Here is a 26,444-nt window from a genome sequence, read left to right on the forward strand (position 1 = left end):
AATATATTACTACATTTTACCAGGAAACAGAAATATAGGCACTAAACAAACTGAAGTGTGATAAAGGATGAACAAGAAATTTAGACATTACTGAAGATTTCAAGGGGAAAACACAACCAACATCCAAAAAATTATCTTTTAGATATTTCTGTTCTCCCTCTAGTATTCTTTTGGTTGTCAGTGACGATAGCCTGTCTATAAAAATCTGTTGTCTTAAGAATTCAGTTCTGAGACCACATTTGTATGCCTCACTCAGCAGGACAAAAGCTCTACAGGTAGATGATCTCCCCACCTTTAGACAAGAGTTTACCGCCCTTACTGCTGTTTGATTGTATCTGCTAAGAAAATATGTTTGGTTTTCAGTCAGTATCACTGGCCATGCTTCATCATACCTTTTAGAATTTATGAAAGGCTTTCACATTTATTATCTGCCATTTATTTCCTACCACAAAGCTATGTGTTACTAACCTATCTTAAAAGTGAAGAAACAGAGGAGTTGTGCCTTAATTTTTAAATTCACTTCCAGATCTGAACTGTATTTTTATATATATAGTTCAGTTTAATACGTTCGTAAGATTAAGTGCTAAATCACTCATTATAATGAAGAAAAGGGAACCTAGAGTATATTATGTGCTAAGTTGCCTGTACTTGATGCTTTCACATTTATATTATTTAATCCCTGTAACAGTCCTGTAAGCAGTTTTCCCATTTTACAAGTTAGGAGACTAAATGGTACTTGGTTTCCGTTTTCTACTGACTTAACCTTCATTCCTGCCAGAGGAGTGTTTTTAATGTATTTTCTGAAATCCTAAATATTCTAACATAAAAAACCACCCTGATGAGGACCATGTTTTTTCCCTATTGCATTTGTCCATAAACATTACACCCTTACTAGAATATGCCTAAAGCTAAGGAAGAAAAATTTTCTTACTGTGTTCATATCCTAATTCAAGAAATATTTACTTCTTTAACCACCTCCACTTAAACAAGGAGATTGCTGTGCTCTCACTTACCTGAGAAGCCTCACTGCCTTATTTCTATATCCAGAAATAGTCATTAATTCTTCTTCCACAATCTGGGCCCAAATCAGTGATGGATAAAACTCCCCACAGTAACCTAAAAACAGTGTGTTTATTTCTCCCCCTTACATTTAAGGAACCCAAAGAATATAACCTGTCTCAAGGGACCTAAGAACTTTAGATACTTTAAGGGGATTATATATGTACTAGTGGCCTGGTGCACGAAATTCATGCACATTAAAAGGGGATTAATTAGAGGAAATATTTTAATATTGCTACTTGCCCTTTCTCTATAATAGAAGTGTCAGAGATGAAAGAAACTTAGTAAAATGTATATGAAAATATTCCTCCTGTCAGAGTCTGGGGCACACCATGGGACTCAGAGTCAAGTCCCTGCCCACCCATGTGCGCCTCAAAATTATACAAGACCCAGACCCGGCCGACCCCCCCCCCCCCCCATTGGGCTAGATCCAGACCCGGCTGGTCCCACCCTTGTCAAGCCCCGCCGGGCGGGAGGAGCACCTTGAAGGTCCCCCGTCAAGCCCCGCCGTGTGGGGGATGTGGCCTGAGATCCCCTGTCAAGCCCCGCCGAGTGGGGAGCATGGCCTGAGGTCCCCCATCAAGCCCTGCCGGGTGGGGGGTGCACCTTGAGGTCCCCCGTTAATCCCCGCCAGGAGGGGGCGCAGCCTCCCAGGCCCCCCGCCAGGCCCCATGGGGGGGGGGTGTGCAGCCTTAGGTCCCTGCTAATTGCTCATTAAGGCTCGTTACGGGAACTTGACCTCCGCTGTGGGTGCAGCCATCTTGTGTTACAGAAACCCCCGCCTCCGCTGTGGGCGCCACCATCTTTATGGCAGAGTGATGGTCAATTTGCATATTCCCTCTTTATCATATAGGATTTTTATAGTAGATGTGATCCTCAGTGGGTGAACATGAGAAATTTTCATTGATTATATATCTTTTTTCTGATTGTAAAAGTATATGTGAGTATTGTAGAAAATTGTAAAGTACAGAAATACATAAAGAAGGAGACAGAATATTTTTTTAGGCCTTCAATTGCTTATTTGAAAGTTTTGGATTTTTTTTCCTTTCTATAATATGTTAGTGGTTATAATACATTAAAGGTTTCTCAGACCTTCCTATTGCCATAACCCTAGGCACAAAGTAAACATACAGCCTTAGGGTGAGGGAAAGGACTGGGCAGGCAGATGGAGGGATTGGTTATTTTGTGAAAGGTGCTGTGCTTGGGACATCTAAGTGCTCAGTAGGTGGCTTAATAGTTGTAGGAGTTATAATGATGTTAATTATCTATCACCTAGCACAGAATTGATGTGGATCCCTAATAGAGAGCCTGCCCTGGTGCTGTTTTTCTGGTAATATGGGATATTTATGAATGGTAACCTGTGGATAGTTCTGTTGCCCATGATTGTCAGTAGCCAAGGCTCACACTCATTAGCAGCACACTTCTATCCTCAATATCCCACTTGGGAATGTTGATGCTTTGGTGCAGAGATTAATTTTTTATCTTGTGAAACATAATTTCCTCTGTCCATAATGACTTCCTTCCCTTAACAGAGCCAGCTCTAACTTATCCCAAGTCTTAGCCCAGATAGGCATAGCTCGCACAAAGCTCCCTAGGAAGCCTGCACTGGGTGGTGTGCCGTCTCTTGTACCACCGGGGTGCTGGGTGATTAGCTCTCTCATTCCCATCCACCTCTATTGAAGGGAGAATGATTTGAAGTCAACTTAAGGGAGTTTTTTTATTTGTTTGTTTGTTTTGTTTTTTTTTTTTAGTGGAAAAGAAATAATTAGTTGTAAAAGTATGGAAGAATTTAGGAAACAGTAATCAGTTTAAGGAAGTACTTTTAGGGAAGAAAATAAATCTTATAAGTGGAGAAATTTGGTAGATAATGAAGAAGGCCTTTTTAAATTGGGAGAGAAAATATAGGAAACTGTTGTAAAAGCCATGGTACACAGTACAGGTTCACTGGCAGATTCCTTTCAGAAACCACAGAACACTGAAGTCATTGAACAAACCACAAAATTGATAAACATATCTGCATAAAAGTTGGAAAATTCTGTAGAACAGAAACATGAGTAGTCAGAAAGCAGATTGAGGTGGGAGATTTTTCAAGATGTATGAAAGAAAAATGGCTAATTTCCCTAATCCTTAAAAAACTATAGAAAGATGGACAAAGGACATCGACAGAAATAACAAAAGAAAACTAAATGGCTAATTATATAGGGAAAGGGCATTCATTTCTAGTGAAATAAAGTATTTGAATTATGAACTATCTTTGGGGGAAAGGAGTGGGAAAGCCAATCAAGTTAGCAGAGACTAAAATGTGCAGTGTTTAGGGAGGGTATGAAAAAACCTATTCTGTTACTGGTGGGGTTGTGAATTATATTAAATGATCCAGAAGAAATTTAAAAATAACTGCCAGAATTTTGCTTGTAAATATTTGACCTAGCAATTTATTTTACTTATTGGAATTTCTCATAGAGAATCTTAAAAGCTTGTAAAGATTTATGCACTAAGATATTCATTCATAATATTGATAATAGTGAAAAATTGGCAGTGTTTAATAGGAGTTTATATAAGTAAATTATATGCCCTAGCCTGTTTGGCTCAGTGGACAGAGTGTTGGCCTTTGGACTGAAGGGTCACAGACTTGATTCCGGTCAAGGGCAGGTACCTCAGTTGCAGGTACGTGGTTGGGCTGGTGCAGGAGGCAACCAATCTATGTGTTTATCTCATATCAATATTTCTCTGTCTCCCTCTCCCACTCTCTTTAAAAAATCAACAGAAAAATATCCTCAGGTGAGGATTTTTTTAAAAAAGTAAAATATATGATGTCTATTGTATGAAATTCTGTGTATCTGTTCAAGAATCTTAAAAAAAAAAATCCTCACAGAGGATATGCCAGTTGACTTTAGAGGGAAGAGAAGAGTAGGGTGAGATATGTGCCCTGACCAAAATGGACCCATACCTTTTGGCATAATGTGATGACATTCCAACCAACTGAGCCACACTAGCCAGGGCTCCTTTTTGAGTCAAGTCTGGTTTGAATATAATGACTATCTGTTAATCTTTCCATTTGTTGGAAACCATATTGAGAAAGCACGGACTTATGGAATGGATTTTTTATCTATTTCCATGAGTAGTGGGATGGAGTGATGCAGAGAATGGATGAGTGTGCTGATGAGCAGTTGAAATGCTGACCCAGCCACATTCCTTGATATCATCTGCTGTTTAGCTTTGTTAACACCATTTAGTTTTAATTTCCTTCATCAAGGATACCGTGACTCATGAACTGTTTGGTACAGCAGGAATTATCTTCTGTTTATTATTCTTGCTGTGAACTGTGTATTTGTTTTAATTTTGTGTGTGTGTGTGTGTATATGTGTGTGTGTGTGTGTGTGTGTGTTAACAAAGCCCAAGAGAATCAACCAGCTTTTAGAGCTGAACAAAGTTGTTTGTCATCCCAGTTTGTTCTAGTGCAAAGTGGAGTGGCATTTTTATGACATCTGAAAGGAGAACTTTCATAACTTCTAAAAGCAAGATTTTATTTTCCTCTGTCAGTTTTTTTTTTGCATGGTTTGATGAATCTTGTCAGTTTGTCATATCCTTCAGGTTACGGGACCATGAATCACCACATTGCCTTAGTGAAATAGAAATAAATACCACATTAGTTTCTCTTTTTTATATACAAGAAAATGGAAGCATAAAACAAATAAGTATATGTCCAAGCTACAGAACATATCATTAGATTTCTTAATATTGTGGCAGATTTTTTGTTATAAGTTGCAGGCCCACAATAAAAGCCTGATAAGTTAATTGATGAGTTTCTGGGTTTGTCGACATTTCACATTGGTTTCTGAGTTTTCTAGTACTGTTCCATGCACTAACCACCTTACTGGCCATTGCAGTGCTACCCAATAGAACTTTCTGCCATAGTGTTCTGTTTCTACACTTTCCAATATGGTAGAAGCCAACCATTTGGGGCTGTTGAAATGGGGTTAGTGTAACTGAGGAACTGAATTTTTAAAAAATATGTTTTTATTGATTTGAGAGAGAGAGAGAGAGAGAGAGAGAGAAATCAACATGAGAGTGAACCATTGATTGGTTTCAGGCGCCCCCAGCCCCCATGGGTCCGCAACCTGGATATGTGCCCTGACTGGGAACCAAACCGTGACCTCCTGGTTCATGAGTTGATGCTCAACCACTGAGCCACAACAGCTGGGCTTGATTTGTATTTTTGTTTAATATATTATGTACTAGAGGCCCGGTGCATGAAAATTCATGCACTGGAGTGGGGTACCTCAGCCTGGTCTTCCCCCTCTCACAGTCCGGGAGCCCTGAGGGGCAGGAGGCGACCTGGCGATCAGGGGAAGGCTATGCAACATCACACCTCTGCTGCTGCCACTGCCCGCAGCGCAAGCCTTGGCCAGCCCTGGTTACCTGAGCCTTGGGTGGCCCTGGACGGCTGGGCAGCCGCTATCCAAGGCTTGCCTGAACCTCGGGCCGGCCCTGGGCGGCTGGGAAGCTGAGGGGACTGGGGGTCTCTGGAGGCAGGCATGTGGAGTGGCCGGGCCTGCCTGGGGGCGGGCCCAGCCTTGCCGCGCCTGCGTGGCAGTCAATTAGCATATTCCCTCCTTATTGGCTGTGGGCACTGCCATCTTTGAGTGCGGGGCAGTCAATTAGCATATTCCCTCATTGGCTGTGGGTGCTGCCATCTTTGAGGGTGGGGCAGTCAATTAGCATGTTCCCTCCTTATTGGCTGTGGGCACTGCCATCTTTGAGGGTGGGACAGTCAATTAGCATATTCCCTCTTTATTAGATAGGATTGTACATTTGCAGTGACTATTAAATGGTCATAATTAGACCATTTGGGTATGTTTCAAACATGGTGTTATAGAACTAATGTTTTAGAGAGACTTGTAAGGAAGAGATTTTTAGGGCTGTTATTGTTCTGTTAAATTGTTTTCATTTAGGCTAGCAATCAGGAGACATCAAAAGCCTGTCCTTAGACTGTATACCATGTTGCTGTAGCACCATTGTTTCCTTGAAAATAGTGAGCCACTGTTAACTCAATTGAAAATCAGTTGCACAATGTTAGTCATGCGATTTGAAAATCAAATCCTTATTAAGCAACAAGCTACATTTCAGGTGTTCAGTAGCCACGTGTGACTGGTGTTTACCATATTGAACAGCACAGATCTAGAAGATCCAATGACACTGTTAGACACCTGCAGCTAGTTGACCTTATAGAGCACTGTACCCAGCAGCTGTAGAATACACGTTATTTCAAGGGCACGTGGAACTTTCACTGAGGCAAACCAAATGCAAGGCAGTCTCAAATCAAAAGATTGAAATCTCACAGTATATTCTATGACCACATCAGAATCAAGAAAACAACAGTAAGTTACCTAAGAAAGCCCTTATATCTGGAAATTAAACAATATACTTGTAAATAACTTGTGAGTCAAAGGAATCTTATGGAAAATTAGAAATTTCAAACTAAATACACTTCATCAACGTTTTTGGTGTAGCTAAAACAATACTTGGGAAATTTATAACTTTATATGGTTATATAAAAAGAAGGGGGCATAAAATCAATGATTTTAGTTTTTACCATAAGCTGCAAAAAAGGGGCAAACCCAAATAGGTAACAGGAAGAAAATAAGTATGAAAGTAGAAGACTGACAGAAGATTCATTGCAATATGATATCCCTTCCTTTTGGTAACTTTTTACTAAGTAATTTTTTAATCTCCAATGACTAGCAATAAAATAAGTGAGAAAAAATTGTACTTTAAAAATATAAGGAACAAATTGATAAGTGAGAGCAGGATTAAATTAAGCTTAATAATTAAATTTTTATTTTTTTGTTGGTCATCTTCACCCAAGGATATTTTCTCCATTGATTTTCAGAGAGAATGGAAGGAAGGGGGAGAGATAGAGAGATGCGTCAATTGGTTGCCTGCCCCAACCCGGGCTGGGGATCGAGCCTGCAACTGAGGTATATGCCCTTGATCAGACTCCAACCTGAGACCCTTTAGCCTGTGGGCTGATGGTCTATTCAACAAGCCAAACTGGCTAGGGTAAAAATTATCTATAAAAATAAAAGCATAATATGCAAATCGACCAAATGGCCGACCGGATGACCTTCTGGACAAAGCCTGGGCTGCAGCCGTGGGATTGAGGCAGCCGCTGTGACTGCGAAGGCCTACTCTTGCACGAATTCAAATTCAAAATTTATATTAGTGCTCTAATGTGCCTGTTTGGAAATAATTTAACCTAGGGGTGGAAACCTATAGACATTTTATAAACCCATGACAGAATTTTGAAGCTGAGAGTTTGAATTTAACTTTAAAATAACCAAGTGGTGAGCAGCCACATGCATCCCATTGAGAAGTTGTGTACAGTACTTACTTTCAGTGACATTTCCAGGTGAGTCTGCAGAAATGATTGGCTTCCCAAGAGTTCATATAATCTGATTGAACTGAAAAAAAAAAAGAATATTTAAATAAAACATTACTTTTTTTCTTACAGGTTTATAGACAAGAAGGAACGGTTAAGCCAACTTAAGAGCAAACAGGAAGAATTTCAAAAAGAGTGAGTCTTCATTTGGGTTTTTAATTTGTGGAGGTTATGTGCTTTAATTCAGTGCTGTGGTATGCAGATATATGGGTTGCTAAATTACTAAATTTAGGATATAATCTGAAAGTACAGAAGAGCAGTGCATCTTGGAGAAGTAAAATAGGAGAGTTATCAAGTTTCTAGAAAATACTGGGATCAGCCCTGGTGCCTGTGCACAGTAGGCACTAGTGATGGGTTGGATGAATTAAGCCCCCAGCCTGATCATTGGTATGTGGCAGACGGGTCCAGGACAGTAGGCATGTTAGACTTAAGTTAGTAATGGTGGCTCCTATAGAATGTTACTGCTTCCATTTAGCTTTCTTCTCTATCAGTGTTTTTGCAAAGTGTGGTCTGCAGATCATCTGTATCAGAATTCATTAACTGAGGTAATGGTTAAAAATGCAGATTCTTAAAATCCTATCCTCAGGTATTCTGATTCAGTAGGTCTGAGGGGAGGCCTGGGAATCTGAGTTATTACTGAGCACTGCCGGTGCGTCTCTCACACTCTGGATTTGAGAATTTTCCTATAGAGTCTCCTATCCCAAACGGGCCCAGTCACTGTTCTGCAGACACACCCCTGGTCAGATAAACACATTCATAAGTGGAATAAACAGCCTGAGATGCCTCACATTAGAGCAGTGGTTCTCAACCTTCTGGCCCTTTAAATACAGTTCCTCATGTTGTGACCCAACCATAAAATTATTTTCGTTGCTACTTCATAACTGTTATGTTGCTACTGTTATGAATCGTAATGTAAATATCTGATATGCAGGATGGTCTTAGGCAACCCCTGTGAAAGGGTCGTTCGACCGCCAAAGGGGTCGTGACCCACAGGTTGAGAACCGCTGCATTAGAGAAACCTGCTTGGATTAATTTAACTTGGTTATTTCTCTAACTTATTCAGCCATAGAAACTATTTATTTATATTTAAATTCTTCCCTGACACCATGCTTATTTTTTTTAAGAAGAGGGGAAGAGAAAGAGAGACAGGGACAAATGGAAAGGGAAGGAACAATGACCAGTTGCCTTCCTGCACACACCAGGACTGGGGTTCAAAGCCTTTCAGTGTACAGGATGGTGCTCCAGCCAACGGAGCCGCACTGGCCAGGGCAGAAACTTCTATTTTTATAGAACACTTCACTCCATAAAACAAATATTCGCAGATACTGGCTTGTGCCCTTTCTTTCTGTAATGATCTTAGCATTTTTAGTCATGAGTTCTCTTGTAACTATCATTAATTATGGCTGATGGGAATTATTAGTTATGACTGAGGACAAAGGCTCTGGCTATTCTGGAAGTTTATGATGAACGTCTGCAGAAAGGCTCCGGACTGTGTTAGAAGTGCAAAAAGAAGAAGGTGAGAAAAAATTGCAGAGAAGAGAATTTGGAAAACACTTTGCTTCAGTCCCATTTTGCTATTTCAAGCCATTTATAAGAAGTTGTGTTTTAAAGTTGTTGATTTTACATTTTTTTAAAAATATACTTTATTGATTTTTTACAGAGAGGAAGGGAGAGGGATAGAGAGTTAGAAACGAGAGAGAAACATCGATCAGCTGCCTCCTGCACACTCCCTACTGGGGATGTGCCCACAACCAAGGTACATGCCCTTGACCGGAATCGAACCTGGGACCCTTGAGTCCGCAGGCTGACGCTCTACCACTGAGCCAAACCGGTTAGGGCTGATTTTACATTTTTGAGCTTTATAAAATTTAATTTTTTAAGGGCTTATTCTGTATCTCTCTTCTCCATACAGAGTGTTAAAAGCTATGGAAGGAAAATGGATAACAGATCAGTTGGTAAGCTGTAAGAACTATTTAAATAATATTCTTTGTACTTGAGGTTACATGTTTTTAAGTTGGTGGTGCTTCAAAAATCATTGTGAGTTTAAATTTGTTTTTGTTCATTTTTGGAAGTCCTTTTTTTGAATATATTTGTAGGGTGGGCTTCTCAGATATTTTATTTGGGACCAAAAACGGGGTGTTGACAGTTCATTAGGGAGCTATTGTAAAGGTTATGAAGTCTGGTAGTGACATAGAAATATAAGAACAATGGGCTATCCTTTGGAGAAAACGTACTCATCATAAACACACACAGTTTGAATGGAGTAATGATTAAATGTGAAAAGTAAACTCATAAAAATATGAAAATAGGGGAAAGTTTTTATGTAATTTAGGAGTGAGGACCTTGATAAGTCATAAAAGAAAACATTTTATGTTTGTTTTGTTAATCCTCAGGGCATAAACAGAACTTTCTGTGATGATGCAAATGTTCTATATCTACACAAACCAATATGGATGGTAGCCATTAGCCACATGTGTTGAGCATTGTTGAGCATAAGACATATGGGTAGTGTGAGTAAGAAACTGAATTTTTAAAAATATGTTTTTATTGATTTTAGAGGAATGAAGAGGGAGGGAGAGAGAAACATCAGTAATGAGAAAGAATCATTGATCAGCTACCTCCTTCAAGCTCGCTCCTGGGGATTGAACCCATGTGCCCTGACTGGGAATCAAACTTTGTCCTCCTAGTTCATGTGGCTCAATCACTGAGCCACCCCAGCCAGGCTGAATTTTGTTATTTTATGTAATTTTAATTGACTTTTAAATAACCACATGTGGCCAGTGGCTATATATTGAACAGAGCATGTTAAGAGAATATCCTGCAACATATTTTTCTGTGAATTTCTCTTTAATTTTCTAACAGCTTCTGCATTGAGCCATAATAACACATTTTTTTTTCTTTTTGGTAATCTGACATAGTTATAGAAGCTATAATACATATAACAGCTTTCATTATATTTTCTAAGATATACCTGAAAAATGGGTGGTGATACTGGGTAGATAATCATATTAGTTATGAGACCATTTCTGATATTTATTGCATACTTTTTAAGAGATGGAAAATAATGTCCTGCAAGATGAGGATTGAACAGCTGAAACAAACAATATGCAAAGGAAATGAAGAAATGAAGAAAAGTAAGTAATTGGAGCCCCTCCCTCCAGCCCTAATAAAGAGCTCATGTGGAATTTCATGGGATTAATAAATTAGAGAGGCAGAGAAAGAGAGAGGAGTAGGGGTAACAGCAACCTGGAAAAGTTACTGCTTACCTTCCTCTCCTTATGAAACGTTTGTGTAAGGGATTCTTATACAAAGACCTTTAAATAACCTGCTACCTTTCTCACTTTAAAAAAGTTAAGGAACATGTGTTTCCCATTTGCCTTAGCTAAGAGGAGACTCCGAGTCTAAGTTGGAATCCATTTATAATTATTAGTTCCTACCAGAGGCATAGAATATTTTTTTCTCCATTAGTGTATTTTATACATATTTTAATCTGTATTAATTTTACATTATACTTTTACTGATACTCTATCAATATGTAATTATTAAAATTTAAGAGAGTTCTCTTAGAAATCCTACATCCTTGCAAATACTCTGTGTATTTCTGAAGGTCAGTGTTTAAAGTGTAGAATGAGTCACCATCAGACCTTGTGAATCCCTCTCCTGTTCATTGCTTTCAGAAGCAATATCTTGTAAGGGGTACATAGTGGAGTTAAAGCTTCCTTTGAAGACATTTGTCCTCATACAGTTCTGTGGAGTTTCACAGGATTAACAAGAGAGACGCAGGGCAGCATGATGAAGGGGCACCAGGACTGCAGAGAGTCAGTTGCTCACTGGGTTTGGCACACATCCTCCAAAGCCTCTGGTTCAGCAGCAGTGCAGGGACTTGTCATTTAACCTTGAACCTGGTGTACCTCTTTCCTCACGCTTCCGTGATGTTCACCCCAGGGGTTGGCTACCAGGTATCTGAGAACCGCCTCAAATTGCTGAATTTACTGACCTTGTGCAGTTCTCTGGTGATCAAGTTTAAAACTTTGATCAGCTCTAATAGATTCCTCGCACCAAAATACAAAAGCAGCAACCACAGAGAATAAAATGAATGGTTCTAAAGCAGTGAACTTAAAACAGTGGTTTCCATCCCTGGCAGAGAGATCTGGGAACCTTTTTAAAACCTAGAGAGAGAATTTTGGGACCCACCCTGGATTTAGAAAATGCAATCTCATGCATGGGGACTGGGTCAGTGGTTCTGAAACTGTCTGTAGTAAAAGACCAGTAGTTTCTCTTTGATTTCCAATCTGTCATAAACTGATACCAATACTTTCATAAAGTATAATAAAATAAATTACTAGAAAGATGGTCATACGCTTGAATTTTATGGCAGTGTCAAATTGCCATGTCAAAGAAAACATTTTCTAAGTCTGTATTTCTGTACATCTCTTGTCTGATTGGGAAAAGTTTATAGACCGACCCAGATACATACATAGGCCACACTTTGAGTCCACTGCTCTGGGTTGTTCTGATGGTCTGCCGGGGTCCCGAACCCTGCTCTTTACAACATAATGCAGGCTAGTTGCCATGCTCACAAGCTAAGGGAGTTCTTAGATTCCAGGACCTATTTGTAGAGATAATTGTTGAGTTTGATTTACTTTAGATTCTGAAGGCCTTCTCAAAACCAAGGAAAAGAATCAGAAGCTTTATACTCGAGCACAACGGCATCAAGAGAAAAAGGAGAAGATTCAGAGGCATAACCGCAAACTTGGGGACCTGGTAGAAAAAAAGACCATCGACTTAAAAAGTCATTATGAGCGTCTGGCAGATCTTCGGCGGTCTCATATATTAGAGCTCACCTCTGTCATCTTCCCAATTGAGGAAGTGAAGACTGGTGCGAGGTACAGTAAGCAAGTCTTTTGACTCTACATCAGGTCCCAAAATCAAGTATTTTTTAAGTGTGTCAGCACCTCATTTATTTGACCTCATTCTGGGCCATTGGCTTTCCTGGTAATTAAACTGAATGAAGTCTTATCTGCTTCAGCAAACACTGCACACTGCATAAAGTTGGGGAGGCAGCCAAGGTAAAGGGCGGTGGCCCTCGGAGGAGCTTGTGTACACTTACAGCTTCCCGATGAGGTGCTGACTCACCCTGATCAAAAAACCATCTGATGGCCGATGTCAGCTGCAATCCCAATCGGGTTGTTTATTAGTTATATGCTGTGAGGCAGGTTCTTGAACCTCAAAGTCAGGGATAATAAACGCCTACTTCACATAGGATCAGGAGCTAAAGTGGAAGAAAACACCTGGTGCTTGGGGTTTCTTACATGGTGACAGCCTTTTACTGCTGACTAGCTGTTGTCAAGCGCCGGGTATCTTCAGTCTACTCTTAGCAGTAGTACATGGATAACCTATTGAGTCAAAAGACAACTAGTCAGGCCAAAGCTGGTAAAACTGACAAAACAGAAACATTATGCCACATTAAATTGTTGTGGGCCGGGGCCTGCCAGGGGAACATGAAAGAGGCCACAGATTCCTTTTGGAGAGAGCTTTGAACTCAATGAGTAGACACATGAGCAAAGCTCACTCTCCCGAGTTAACAAAATTTATGGACAAGAAGTTATCCTTGAAATTAACTGGTGGCAGACATGTCCAAGGAATATTGCGGGGATTTGATTCCTTTATGAATCTTATGGTAGATGAATGTGTGCAGATGGCAACAACAATATTGGAATGGAGACTCATAATTGCATACAAAGTTGCAGAAGAGAAAATGGAGAAAAACTTTCTCCTTTCTACCTGTGCTGTTTAAATTTTTCTGTTAGTATATATTAGTATATACTGTTAATTCTTTTTTAAGCTGATGATTTTGAAGTTACCTCTATAATAAGATTTCGTGTTCATTCTTTTTTTTTTAAAACAATTTTATTTTGTTTTTTAATCCTCACCCGGGGATATTTTTCCATTGATTTTTAGGAAGAGTTGAAAAGAGAGAGGCAAAGACAGAGAGAAACATTGATGTGAGAGAAACACATCGATTGGTTGCCTCCTTCACAAGCCCTGACGAGGGCCCAGGCCGGGGAGGAGCCTGCAACCGAGGTACGTGCCCTTGACTGGAATCGAACCCGGGACCCTTCGGTCCACGGGCTGACACTCTGTCCACTGAGCCAGACCGGCTAGGGCTCATGTTCATTCTTATTTCTCAAACTTCCTTGAGTGGGAGGAGGAGGAAGGAGCATTACAGCTTGGAGCTGGCCTAGTCCCCCGGCCTTAACCGTGATAGCCGGTAGGCGTTATGCTATGTGTGTTGTGGCAGAAGGAAAAAGGATCGAGAACCCCTGGCCAAGAGAACAGAATCTAAACTTAGTGCAGTGCAAAAGGCCCTTCCCAGTCTCCCATTTCCTACCCACCTTTCCAATACCGTCTCCTGGCACTTCCTTTGTGTATTCTACACAACCCCACTGATCATCTCTGCTCCCAAACACACCGTGTCCTTCCCCTCCTGTGCATTTGTGCCTGCTGTGACTTCTCATTCCCATCATGCTTCAGACCAGCAGATCTCCAAGTGTGGTCTATGGGCTCTGTGGGTCCCTGCAACCCTTTCAGGGGGTCCATGCAGTCAAAACTGTTTTTACATAATAATATTAACACTTTATTTTCCTTTTTCACTCTGTTGACATTGCACTGGTGGCTCAGAAGCCAGGGTGGGTAAAACCTCTGGTGCCACAATACATTTCAAGGCAGACATTTCAAGGCAGTGACACCAAGCTGCAGTAATAGTCATTGTATTCTGCCATGTACTTGCAGTATTAAAACAAAAACAAAAACCAGTTTTGCAGCAACAGTGTTCTTGATGAAACAATAGGAAATATTTTTATTTAAATTTTATTGGCTTGCCCTGCAAACACACCTTTTTAAGATAGTATATGATGAAATGGGAAGTGTGCAGAAGCTGCTTTTGCTGCAGACCGAAGTGCCATGGTTGGCTCAAGGAAAAGCACTTGAATGAATTGCAAGCAGTAGTTGCTTTTTTCATGGGACACTATTTTACTTGAAAGAACAATTGAAAGACTTGGGTATTATAGAGGTTTTTTAAAAATGTTGATCAGTGCTGTATTGTGTTATTTGACTCTTTACTAATGTACTTGTTTGAAAAATACAGATTTTTTTCATAAGGATATACTATGTTAACATGTAATAATTTTATTATTTTTTAATGAATCATTTTAAATGTTCTCGGATTTCTTATATAGCAAATCTCAATAGACCTAACCCACACACACAAAAGCTCTTTGAGGTCCTCAGAAATTTTTAAGCATATAAAGGGATATTGCTACCAAATTATTGAAGAACCTGATATTTGAGGCCCTTGCTCCTGGTGCCCCCTTACACCCATGTGGACTTCTGTGCTACAGCTGGTTTGATCTTCATCTCTGATAGCAATCACTTATCTCTGCATGTTCCACGTCACTTCCTGTGCTCATGTGCTTCTTCCCAGTGTTCTGTATATCTGGCAAGTATATTGCCTGCTCTTTAAAACCCAGTCCCTTGAAACCCGTATGCATCTTCTGATTTTTAGAGATCCCGCGGATGTGTCTTCAGAGAGTGACAGTGCCATGACCTCCAGCACCGTGAGCAAGCTTGCCGAAGCCCGGAGGACGACTTACCACTCAGGGAGATGGGTCTGTGACGACCACAATGGGGACACCAGCATCAGCATCACAGGGCCTTGGATTAGCCTTCCCAACAACGGGGACTACTCTGCCTACTATAATTGGGTGGAAGAGAAGAAAACCACGCAGGGGCCTGGTGAGAAGCAAGACAGTGTTTGGAAATGTTTATAAACATGAATTTTGTTTGTTTGTTTTTGTTGAGGGATTACGAATTTATTCGATCACCCACACACCAGGTGGCTGAGCCTGGATGGCTCCAGCCAACATGTATACTTTTAATTGAGGTAAAATTTATATAACAAAATGAACAGTTACGAACAATTAAGTGGCATTTAGTACATGTACAGTGTTATAAAACCATCACCTCTGTCTAGTTCCAAAACATTTCCATCACCCCACATGCAAGCTCCAGGGCATGAAGCAGTCACCCCCAGCGCCCTCCCCAGAGCCGAGCCCTGGCCATCACCAATCTGCACCCTATTTCTGTAGCTGTGTCTATTCTGGGCATTTCATATAAATGGGATCATACAAAACATGGCCTTTCGTGTTTGGCTTCTTTTACTTATATGTTTTCAGAGTTCGTCCACATTGTTGCATGTATCATTCTTTTTATGATTGAATGACATTCCATTGTATGGATATACCACATATTGTTTCTCCATCTGTGGATGTGCTGGAAACATGTATTTCATATTTCTCCTCTTGGGGGTCGATACTGCTTTATCTATATAAAAAGACCTCACTATTTAAAGAAGCATAGTTAGCCTGAGTCCCATCCCATTTTGATAGTTTTTAACTTTGTAAAGAGCTTGTTTAGCAGTCCTAACTGGAGATTGAATACCACACTAGAGGAAACCCTTTAACACCCCTGTAGCTTTCCTCTGGTGGAGAATTGTTCATTTAGTCATTCAGCACATACTTGGTGAGATGTGCTTTAGTCATGTACTGGTGATGCACAGGTGGTGTCACCCAGACAGCTGTGCCTCCCTTCCTGTGGGGAGGACAGGAAGCAAGCTGTCATCAAAAGCATTGTACGCTGAGTGCGTGCTGTGGGCGGGGACTTCAATTTCATTTATGCTGGGCCTGTCTAGGCCCACTTACTTAGGTTTCACTCAGTGAAAATCATAGCAATGAAACATGGACCTTTTATTAGGAAGGAGTAAAACGTTACCATAAATGTAATGATAAATTAGAAATCATAAAATGCAGGTTCATTTGTATTTTTTGCTGAAATTAAGGTTGTTCTGTGTGTGGTGGTTGTTTTTACACTTTAGACATGGAGCATAACAACCCTGCTTACACCATCAGCGCTGCGCTGTGCTATGCGACTCAGCTGGCCAACATTTTGTCTCATATACTCGACATAAATCTTCCCAAAAAGCTGTGCAACAGGCAAGTAACTGAGGGCGGTGATGTCTTCTTCGTCGTGGTTCTCTTACGCTCTTTTTGTGTTCTCATTTGTTCTAATGAATCCAAAATCAAGAATTTAAGTGTTATTCAGACAGAAATGACCATAGCTACTGAGATTAATTCCATAAGCCTCATGTGGTACAAACTGGTGTTATCTTACAATTGCATGTGAAGTGTTTGAGAAGACCACAGAGAATTCTCCCACTTGCAAAAAGAACTGATGGAAAACCCAGGATATTCAGAGGGTGTGCTCATGTGCAAGAACTGGGGAAACACTTGGCAAATTTTGTTTTTTGTTTTTAAAATGATTTTAGAGAGAAAACATCAATTTGTTGTTTCACTTGATTTATAAATTCATTGGGATCAAATCAGCATTTGTCTTTTATTTGTCTTTCAAAAGTACAAATACAGCCCTGACCGGTTTGGCTCGGTGGATGGGGCGTCGGCCTGCGGACTGAGGGGTCCCGGGTTCGATTCCGGCCAGGGGTGTGTGCCTTGGTTGCGGGCGCGTCCCCAGTGGGGAGTGTGCAGGAGGCAGCTGATCGGTGTTCCTCTCTCATCGATGTTTCTGGCTCTGTGTCCCTCTCCCTCTCTGTGAAAAATCAATAAAATATATATATATAAAAAAAAAAGTACAAATACAAAGACAAATGCTCATTTGTGGCATATTGGGACACACTCTAACCAACTGAGCTACCCAGCTGTGGCTGTTTGATTTTTTTATAATAAAAACGTGGTTTAAAATTTAAAAAAAAAATGTAAAGGTTTACAGTCTACCCAAATCCTAATACTTTCCTACCAACCTTTAGTTTTCCTTGCATTTCAAGCAAATATAAATATGGTTACCATCTTTTAAACACAAAAGGTATCATGCTGTACCAAGGTGTTTTAAACACCTTGCTTTTTAAGTTTTTATTTATTTAACAAATATTTATTGAGTGTCTGCTATGTGCCAGGCACTGTTCTAGGTACTAAGAAGGTACACTGGTGATGAAAGCATAATCCCTACCCCTTTGGCCCTTAACTTTAATGAAGGGACAAATAAACAGTATGTCAGATGGTGACACGTGCTGTGGAGAACGTTAAAGCAGGGTGAGAGAAAGGGATGTGGAGGCAGGGAAGGGCTTGCAGTGTTTGAGTGGGCAGGTGTGTGATCACGTGTGAACCTGAGGGAGGAAGGGAGCAAGCCAAGTGGACCCTGGGGAAAGAGGCTGTGAGCAGACAGAGGCCTGCAAAGCCCTGGAGGAGAGAGCTGGAAGGAGCACAGAGGAGACCGAGTGCGTCAGAAAGTAGGAGTGCAAATCGTGTGGGGCCTGTCGGGCCTTCAGCTCTCATCCTGCATAAAGTGGGCAACTGCAGAGTTTTCCTTTGTATAAGTGTCCCAGGATCTCACCAGTCCTCTATTGACACTTGTGGGTCATCTTACACATTCATCATTTCACTAGTTTGCAAGTATTTGTGTAGATTGTTTTCAGAAGTGGAATTGCTTAGTCAAAGGATCTATGTATTTGTAATTGTTACAGATTCAGTGAAATTGTTCATGAGGGGAATAGTTCATTCCTAGAAAGTTTCTAAGTACATTTAAGAGGCAAAGGCCTCAGGGTAAGTTTTATACTGAACTGCAGTGTAAAGTACACTCTTCAAAATGAACGTTGTAACATAGAATTTCCTCCAAAAAATACAACTTTACAAATTATGTTTGTTTTACAGTGAATTTTGTGGGGAAAATCTCAGCAGACAGAAATTTACTCGAGCAGTAAAGAAACTGAATGCAAATATTCTTTACTTGTGCTTTTCTCAGGTATGGAAAATGTGCTGTGAACTAATTTTTAATTTCTTAACATGGTTGAAAATAGTAATCAATTTTTTGTTTTTTTCTAGCATGTAAATTTAGACCAATTACAACCACTGCATACCCTCAGGAATCTAATGTACCTGGTCAGCCCGAATTCTGAACACCTAGGCAGGTAAGAAGGGTGTTTGTTGCTTTTCTCTGAGTGGTACTGTTGTGACGACTTTTAAGTGGTGTTGTATGTGTTGGCAGTGTACAGGGGCCTGTTCCTCAGCCCCAAATCTCCAAACAGGACAAAAATAATGCAGTCTCATATAGAAGGAAGCAATAGCTAATCATATTTGAGCCAGTATGGTTCTTAACATAATCGTTTCTCAGAGAAATTAATAGCATTTTAACACCTAAAACAGAAGAACCCAAGGGTTCCTGGCCTTTCTTGTGCTGTCCCTGAAGATCAAACGCCGTTTCTTTGAATCCACATCTGTTTCTTCTCTAGCCTGTTGCTTGTGCATCTTCTTTTGTGCCTGCTCATTCCTTCCCATAACAGTTCTTCACAATTCTCTGTCACTGAGTCAATCTGGCCACCATTTGTTGGATAAAGGGTATGAGATGTTTATGGGATGAATAGTTTAAAATCCATTAGCTTAAAAACAGGAGTAACAAAAAAGACCAACCAGGACTGGTCTATGGGGTCTTTTCAGTTTCTCAGCCCATAAAAAGCATGGCATTCATGAGGCTTATCTTTGGTCGCATCCAAGAGCCCCTTCTCTAGGTGCTGATCTTTTTTCCTTGTTCTTAGAGGTCTGTCCATTCATTTCTGCAGATAGGGCTTGGCTATTGTATTTGTACTTTTGAAAGACAAATAAAAGGTGGGAAAATTCTTGTAGGGTCTCTTCCCATCATTCATTTGCTTTGACACAAACCAGGGCTCAAGGGGAGTCCCCTCCACTGACCAGGATGCCTGGTTTCCTTCACATTGCAGTGAACTTTCTATGACAGTCTGCCTTCAACGGTTGTCTTATGTTTCTCCCCTCTTTCCTCCCCCTGCCTAAAACAGTAGTTAACTTTGGAAAGAGCTGTGGACTCTCTCCAGGAAACTGCACATGCACCTTGAATGTTTTGCCATTGTATAGGGACTTCAAACCCCTTATCCCAAATCCCATTCATTAATTTAGGAGCCACAGAAAACCTTTAGAAATCCATCCCAATTTTAGTGGTTGATTTCCATGGGTTTGCTTGCCATCCTCTCTGTACTTTATTTGTAAATGGTTCAATGTTAGGAAATTTATTATTCGTAATAAGGACTAATATTTATTTACACTGGGCTAGACACTTTACATGTCTTAAATCTCTCTTTGTTAAAAAATATGTTTTTATTGATTTTGCAGAGAAAGGAAGAGAGAAAAAAACATCAGTGTGAGAGAGAAACATTGATTGGCTGCCTCCTACACGCCCCCTACTGGGATCAAGGCTGCAATGTGCCCTCATGGGGAATCAAACCTTTTGGTGCATGGGATGACACTAACTCAACGGAGCTACACCAGCCAGGGCAGGATTATTATCCTTACTTTCACACAGGGGGCAACGTGGTAGCAGGCCAGCTAACTCGTGCCCATGGTCACAGAGCCAGTAAAAGTGGTGGAGCCAGGTCCCAACACACCTGGCTGACGACTCCCAAGTACTAGGTACTCATGCTTTTATTTTTTTTATTATTTTTTATTTTTTTTAAAATATATTTTATTGATTTTTTACAGAGAGGAGAGGGAGAGGGATAGAGAGTTAGAAACATCGATGAGAGAAACATCAATCAGCTGCCTCCTGCACACTCCCCACTGGGGACGTGCCCGAAACCAAGGCACATGCCCTCGACCAGACTCAAACCCGGGACCCTTCAGTCCGCAGGCCGACGCCCTATCCACTGAGCCAAACCGGTCAGGGCGGTACTCATGCTTTTAACCATGCACATTAACTTTATCACATTAACATACTAAAGAAGAAAGAACGTAGGACTATGCTTATGCAGATGCCAGAAAAGCAATGGATAAAATTCAGTTCCCCTTAATAAAGAAAACTATCAAATTAAAAAGAGATGATTAAGAAAGGATACCTACCATAAGCATGGAGCAAAAGCTAATTTAATGGCATATCGTCAGGAAGAAAAAGGGTGCCCTGCTTGCCCTGCTACATTAACATGGCTCTGGAGGCCCAGCCAAGGCAGGACATTTTAAACAAGGAATAAGGTGCATTTATATTGGAAAGAAGGAAGCTAAGCTGATCTATTGTAGATGGTATGATTAAACTGGATACCCAAAAGAACTATGAAGCTGTTAGAAATGATACTTGTCTGGTGTCTAAATATAAGATCAACATACATTAAAACAGTTGCTTTCTTATGTGCCAACCACAACTTGTTAAAAAAAAAGTAATGGGAAAAAAGATCCCTTTTACTTTAGCAACAAATGCTATAAACTATAGAGAAGTAATCCTTACAAAGTACATGCAAATTTATGTAAAGAAAATTTTGGAACTAAAAAAAATATTCAACCTGTAATTTTTGAATGTCTGCCCAGCACTGTATGAGGTGTGGCACTGAATGCAAGAAGGCCAGGGTGGTGATTTTCTAGGAGGAAGGCTCAGTATTGTAAAAGTGCTACTTCTCCCAAAAAGGAAACCTGGTCAGAATTTTAGCAGATATTTCATGGAACTTTGATAGGCTGATTCTAATGTTTAACTAGAAGCATAGTCTGCAAGGAAATTTTGACAAAGAATAATAAGGGATGGTCTTGGCCCCTTTTAAAACATAGTATAAAGGTAATTAAAACAAGACTCTGTTAGCATGCAAATCGGTGGAGCAATTAAAACAATAGAAGAGAGTACAGGAACAGACCCTTGTGTATGTGGGAAAATAATATATGATATGGGTGGCATGTTGAATCATCATAGCTCAATGGTGGTGGGTCAGTTGGGTATTCATATGAAGAAAATGTTGGATTTATATGACACTCCACATACAAAAATTAATTCCAGATGAAATAAAAGACTTTAATTTTAAAAACTATAACTAGGAGAAAAGAGTGTTTATAATCATAGGGTGGGGAGGGGATTCCCAAGCAAGCCACAAGACGCAAAAACCATGAAGGAAAGGAGTCACATATTTTTCTATGGAAAAACTCTAAATGTCTCTGGTAAAAGATACCATAAACAATGTTAAAAGACAAGCAATAGATATATTTTACAGTCTCTATAAGAGACAATGGATTAAAATCCAGACTCCTTAAATCTTTCAGGTCAATAAAAGACAGGCAAGCAACCTCATAAAAAAATAGAGAAACTATTCAAGCAGGCAGTTCACACAAAAGAAATGCAAGTAGTCACAATTCAGATGAAAAACATCTTTAGCCTCAATCAAGAATAAAGAAATGCAATTCAAAGCAGGTTTCCATTTTTTCATCTATCAGGTTAGCAAAAAGGAAAGGACATGATATCCAGTGTTGGTGGTTGTTTAGGAAAATTGGCAATCTTGTATTAGGGGTGGGCTTCCTTGTGGATCCGAGTTTTCTCTGGGCTTGCCCTTGAGTCAGCCCTCCATTTAGAGGGCTCTGTCCTAGAGACGTGCACACACACAGCCAGGCTCTCGTCACATCTGAGCTTTCCTGGTCTGTGAACCAGGAGGTCGGCGCTTCAGAACCCCCTTTCCACACCTCCCTCAGTCAGGCTTAGAAGACTGGTAATGGAACTTGGGCGGGACTTCCTGTTTCCATGGAGACCAGCTAAACTGAGGATTCCATCCTGACTCCAACATAACTTATTTTTCTTTGAAATAAATGCAAAATTACAGAAAAATTAAAAAATCGTACAAAGATGCATATACCCTTTACCCAGATTCATCTTTGTTAGTGTTTTACCCCATTTGCTTTGTCATTTGTGCAATCTCTCCCCCTCTCCTCCCTCCTCTCTCTCCATAAATACACACACACAAAATTTTTTTTTCTGAACTCTATGAGGATAAGTTACATATGTCATGGCTCTTGACCCCTAAATAGTTCAATGTGTATTTTCTAAAAATGGGAATATTTTCTCTTCTTTTTTTTGGGGGGGGGGGGGATATTTTCTTAACCACAGCCCAGTTATCAACATCAGCACGTTTAACATTGATGTAATACTTTAATCTACTGCCGATATGCACGTTTTGTCAGTGCACCAGATAATGTCCTTTATAGCATTTCCCCCACCAGGATCCAATCTAGAGTCGGGTGGTACATTTAATTGCTATGACTCTAAATTTGGAACATTTTCACAGCTGCCTTTGTCTTTTGACATTATTTTCATTTTTCAAATAGAACTTTCACTTTGCGATTGGGTGTTTCCTTGCAGTGAGATGCAGGCTGTGCATTTTAGGCTGGGACACTTCCTAGGTGGGAGTATCTCCACATATCACATTTGACCATCTGTTCTTCTTTATTGGTGATGTTAATTCAGTCAAGATGCTTTCTGACTTCGCCGCCGTGTGATTCCTTCATGCTTCCTTCCTTGCAGTGTGGGACCGTGCAGTTGTCCTCCTATTCAGAATCCCCCCCTGGATTTATTATCTATTGACGAGTCTTATCTGAGCCAGTCTTTACTGTGCTGGTGCCTACATTCACACCTTATCATCCAAAATCTAGAGTTTACTCTTGATGCCGTACATTCTATATTATTTTTGAAATAAGCTGTCGGCAAAAAGAGACTTTTAAAAAGCCAAAAAGATCAATCATCTTGTTGCCTTAATCGATAAGAATAACATCCTGTATCATGAGAAAATGAATACTCTGGCTTCAGGGTCTTCAATAAAAAGATGTCAGTTATTCAGCTAAACTGAAAATTAGAAGAATTATTTTATAATCTGTATTTCCCAAAGACATTAAGCAGAAAGACTTAATTCTTTTGCTAGTTAGTTCTGTGTGACGTGTGTGTGGCCCAGGCATGCTGGGCAGGTAGTAGATTATGTTGGAAGTGATGGGAGAAGGGCGTCGAGTAGAGAAATGTCCCAGCTGCCTCTGTAAGGGTCTCTTCTGCTCCTGGTGGTGCTTAGAAATGTAGGCTAGTTGCTGGAACTAAAATTGTTCCTACTGACCGCTGTGGGAATCATCCACTAGTTTCTCATGTGAGGTTCTTAATTGAGCGCCTGCTCCATGCCAAGTGGACTCTGCACTTTGGAATTTCAAGCAGAGAACGGGTCCAGTGGCTCCAGTGAGGGCCTCCGCCTGAAGGATGTGCCACTTCCCCCCTTGTATCACTCAGGCCTGTCTCCTGGAAAAACCCTTCAAGAGGGGATCTGGAGACAATAGCAGTCTCATGCCAAGAAGGACCCTAAGAGTAGATAAGGCAGCCTCAAGGCTAGCAGAAAGGAAATAGTGATGGTGGAGAGCTGACCTGGACCTGTGAGGGAGCGGGGGGAGTCAGAAGACTTAACCCCCAGACAGCAAAACTGAACAGAACAGAATCCGAGAGCCTTGTGTTTTGGAAAGGAGGGAGACCAGCTAAGACACTTAAATTGGGAACTTTTTTTTAATTGATTTTGAGAGAGAAAGGGAGAGGGATAGATAGAAACATTAATGAGAGAGAAACATCATTGATCACTGTCTCCTGCATGCCCCCTATTGGGGATAGAACCTGAAACCCAGGCAGTGCCCTAACTAGAATTTGAACCATGACCTTTTGGTTCATAGGTCAACACTCAACTGCTGAGCCACACTGGCCTGGCAAATTGTGAACATTTTTAATAGGCAGACACCATGAGAGGGACAGTTCTTCGGCAAGCTGTGGTGGGTGGGGGGCAGGACAGGCTGGCGGTGGTAGCGATAGAGGGAGGACCAGAGCCGGGGGACACGTTGAGGATGGGGAGGGGACTTATTTGGTGGTGTCAGGCAGGAGGGTGAGGGAGGAGGGAGGAATCCCAGCGGGCCGTGTTTTGAGACCTTGTTGACCGGCTCAGATACCCGAGATGAGAGTGTGGTTAGTAGCACTCAGTCGGGGAGCTCTGACAGACGGGTGATTGGGATTGGAGCTTGGAGGAGAGGAATCTGGAGGAAAAAAGAAAATAGTCTTTGGAGTGGACTTGTTTGCCAAGGAAAAACAAAAAGGGAGACAATAAGTAACTGTAAGGAGAACCACAGGAAACAGGAAAGGGGCACTCAGAGCTAAGAAACAGGTTGCAGTGGTTTATGGGAAAAGTTTCAAGGGGAGGAACGAAGGTTGTGGGGAGAATCCCCTCCCAATTCTTGTTCCCTTCAGCCCTTGCAAAATCATGACTTGGGGCAGGGTGGAGGCCTGGGAAGCTTGGCAGTCCCTGGTCTGAGGGGCTACTTGGAATGTAAATTGTTCACTAGAGACCAATGGGAAACCCTGTGGCACATCTTCCAATGAATGAAAACTTGTAAAGCCCTAAAAACAGTGCCCAGAGCAAAAACATTAGCTATTGCTGCCCCAGCTGGGAAGCAGGGCTGTCTTGTAAGAATGAAGTCTAGTTGGCCCTGGAAGAGCAGGTCAGAGGTGCAGGTCTGCGGAGGCGCTTGCATTATACTGTAAAGAATTTGGGACCACAGACTAAAGGGCAGGTTATCCTTTCCTAAGGTATTTCTCATTTCTGTTATTTTTGCTGTTCTCTGTCATTTCTCCCTAAGTAATTACTAGTGAACCTCTTAAATGAACTGAGGCATCGGGCCTTACTTGGGAGCAACGATGGAGAGCTAGGGGCTGCTGAAGCGACTTGGTCCCACCCTATAGCTGGTTGCAGGAAGTCCCCTGGAGAAGATGCAGCCTGGCCCCCTGGAGGCAGGATGGGCACTGGAAAGGGACAAGGAGAAGCAGGCCTGGTGGGGTTTGTTCCACACGGCGGCACTGAGGGGCTGTCACAGGGAGTGCGGCCTGAGAAAGAAAGGTTGAGAGATTTGGAGGTGGGGACATTACTAGGGAACTTTGGGCAATAAAATGTTTTACTGAAAGACCTTGCAGGAATATGCACTATTCCAGATGAATATATTTTAAATAATCACATCTCATTTTATGCCATAAACGTGTCCCTAGAAAATTGTGTGATGATATCTTAAAATGTGTGCGGGAGCCAGCTGTTGACACCAGTCCTAGGAGGCTTTGCTAACATGTACATAGCCATATCATTTAGCCCCTTTGGGTCTTGAGTTTAATAATTGAGGGCTTCCATAGGCAGAGAACATCTTAATTTCCTTTATATACTATTTGATACTGGTTCCACTAACTAATATACCCGAGTATATACATCATGTGACTGTTTTTGTCAAAACTGTGTCATTGGAATGTATAGATAGTACAGTTGTTTAAAACAAAATCATACTGTGAACCAGAATGGATGGTCTCACAGGATGGGTTTTTTTCTGTCCAGGGTCTTCACAAATAAAGTAGGTAGAATTGAGACGTGTGGTATTATTCATTAGTTGGATGACAGTTATTTAGATAAAGAAAAACTGAATTATAGACCAACAGTGAGTGGACACAGTGCAGACTTAGGGAACGGATGCAGTGATAGCTCTGTGCCTCCTATATGCATCAGGTCTTCTGTCACCTGTGTCACGTGTTGTGAGAACGGTGGTATCTTAGAGACCCTTCACTGTCGGCACACAGGTCGGGACCCTTTGAAGTGCGCGCAGACCTCGAGGAGTCCATGGAATTTGTGGATCCCGGAGTTGCTGGAGAATCAGACGAGAGTGGAGACGAGCACATAAGTGATGAGGAAACCGACTTGGGCACAGATTGGGAGAACTTGCCAAGCCCCCGGTTTTGTGACATCCCTTCCCAGCCCGTGGAAGTCTCGCAGAGCCAGAGCACCCAGGCCTCCCCGCCCATTGCCAGCAGCAGTGCGGGCGGGATGATCTCCTCCGCTGCAGCCTCGGTGACCTCCTGGTTTAAAGCTTACACTGGACACCGTTAACGAGCATGGATCAAAATGTGCCAGATTTGCATCAGGAAAGTAAACTAGTAAACTATGTATTTAGGTAAGATCATGCCTGGAACAAAAAGTTTTAACTGTTTTTTTTTTTTTATGTTGTTAACCCTCACCCGAGGATATTTT

At 41.1% G+C, this 26,444-nt stretch overlaps 1 protein-coding gene and 1 long non-coding RNA gene across 4 annotated transcripts in view; one reads left to right on the forward strand and one right to left on the reverse strand.

Annotated features, from left to right (window-relative positions):
* The window catches only part of ATG14 (autophagy related 14), a 35,478-nt gene that overhangs the window by 6,080 nt on the left and 2,954 nt on the right, over window positions 1-26,444 (forward strand). The window contains exons 2-11 of one of the 3 annotated variants that reach the window (XR_002831884.1): window positions 7,571-7,633; window positions 8,919-9,014; window positions 9,411-9,453; window positions 10,551-10,632; window positions 12,147-12,384; window positions 15,063-15,292; window positions 16,431-16,548; window positions 18,277-18,367; window positions 18,448-18,533; window positions 25,997-26,367. Coding sequence is in view for 1 of the 3 variants with exons in the window: in XM_014465264.2 (XP_014320750.1) it covers window positions 7,571-7,633; window positions 9,411-9,453; window positions 10,551-10,632; window positions 12,147-12,384; window positions 15,063-15,292; window positions 16,431-16,548; window positions 18,277-18,367; window positions 18,448-18,533; window positions 25,997-26,303 (1,258 nt within the window). In the remaining 2 variants the exon portion in view is untranslated. The remainder of the gene's footprint in view (window positions 1-7,570; window positions 7,634-8,918; window positions 9,015-9,410; window positions 9,454-10,550; window positions 10,633-12,146; window positions 12,385-15,062; window positions 15,293-16,430; window positions 16,549-18,276; window positions 18,368-18,447; window positions 18,534-25,996; window positions 26,368-26,444) is intronic. The other 2 variants (XR_001350418.2, XM_014465264.2) reach the window with 2 other exon arrangements.
* LOC102429623 lies at window positions 4,558-26,062 on the reverse strand. Its single transcript, XR_002831885.1, has 3 exons — window positions 25,938-26,062; window positions 7,451-7,520; window positions 4,558-4,678 (listed from the first exon to the last, which is right to left on the reverse strand). It is a non-coding gene; the product is annotated as an uncharacterized LOC102429623 (long non-coding RNA).

The sequence above is a fragment of the Myotis lucifugus genome, unplaced genomic scaffold, assembly GCF_000147115.1.
Source record: "Myotis lucifugus unplaced genomic scaffold, Myoluc2.0 scaffold_284, whole genome shotgun sequence".
Taxonomy (NCBI): Eukaryota; Metazoa; Chordata; class Mammalia; order Chiroptera; family Vespertilionidae; genus Myotis; species Myotis lucifugus.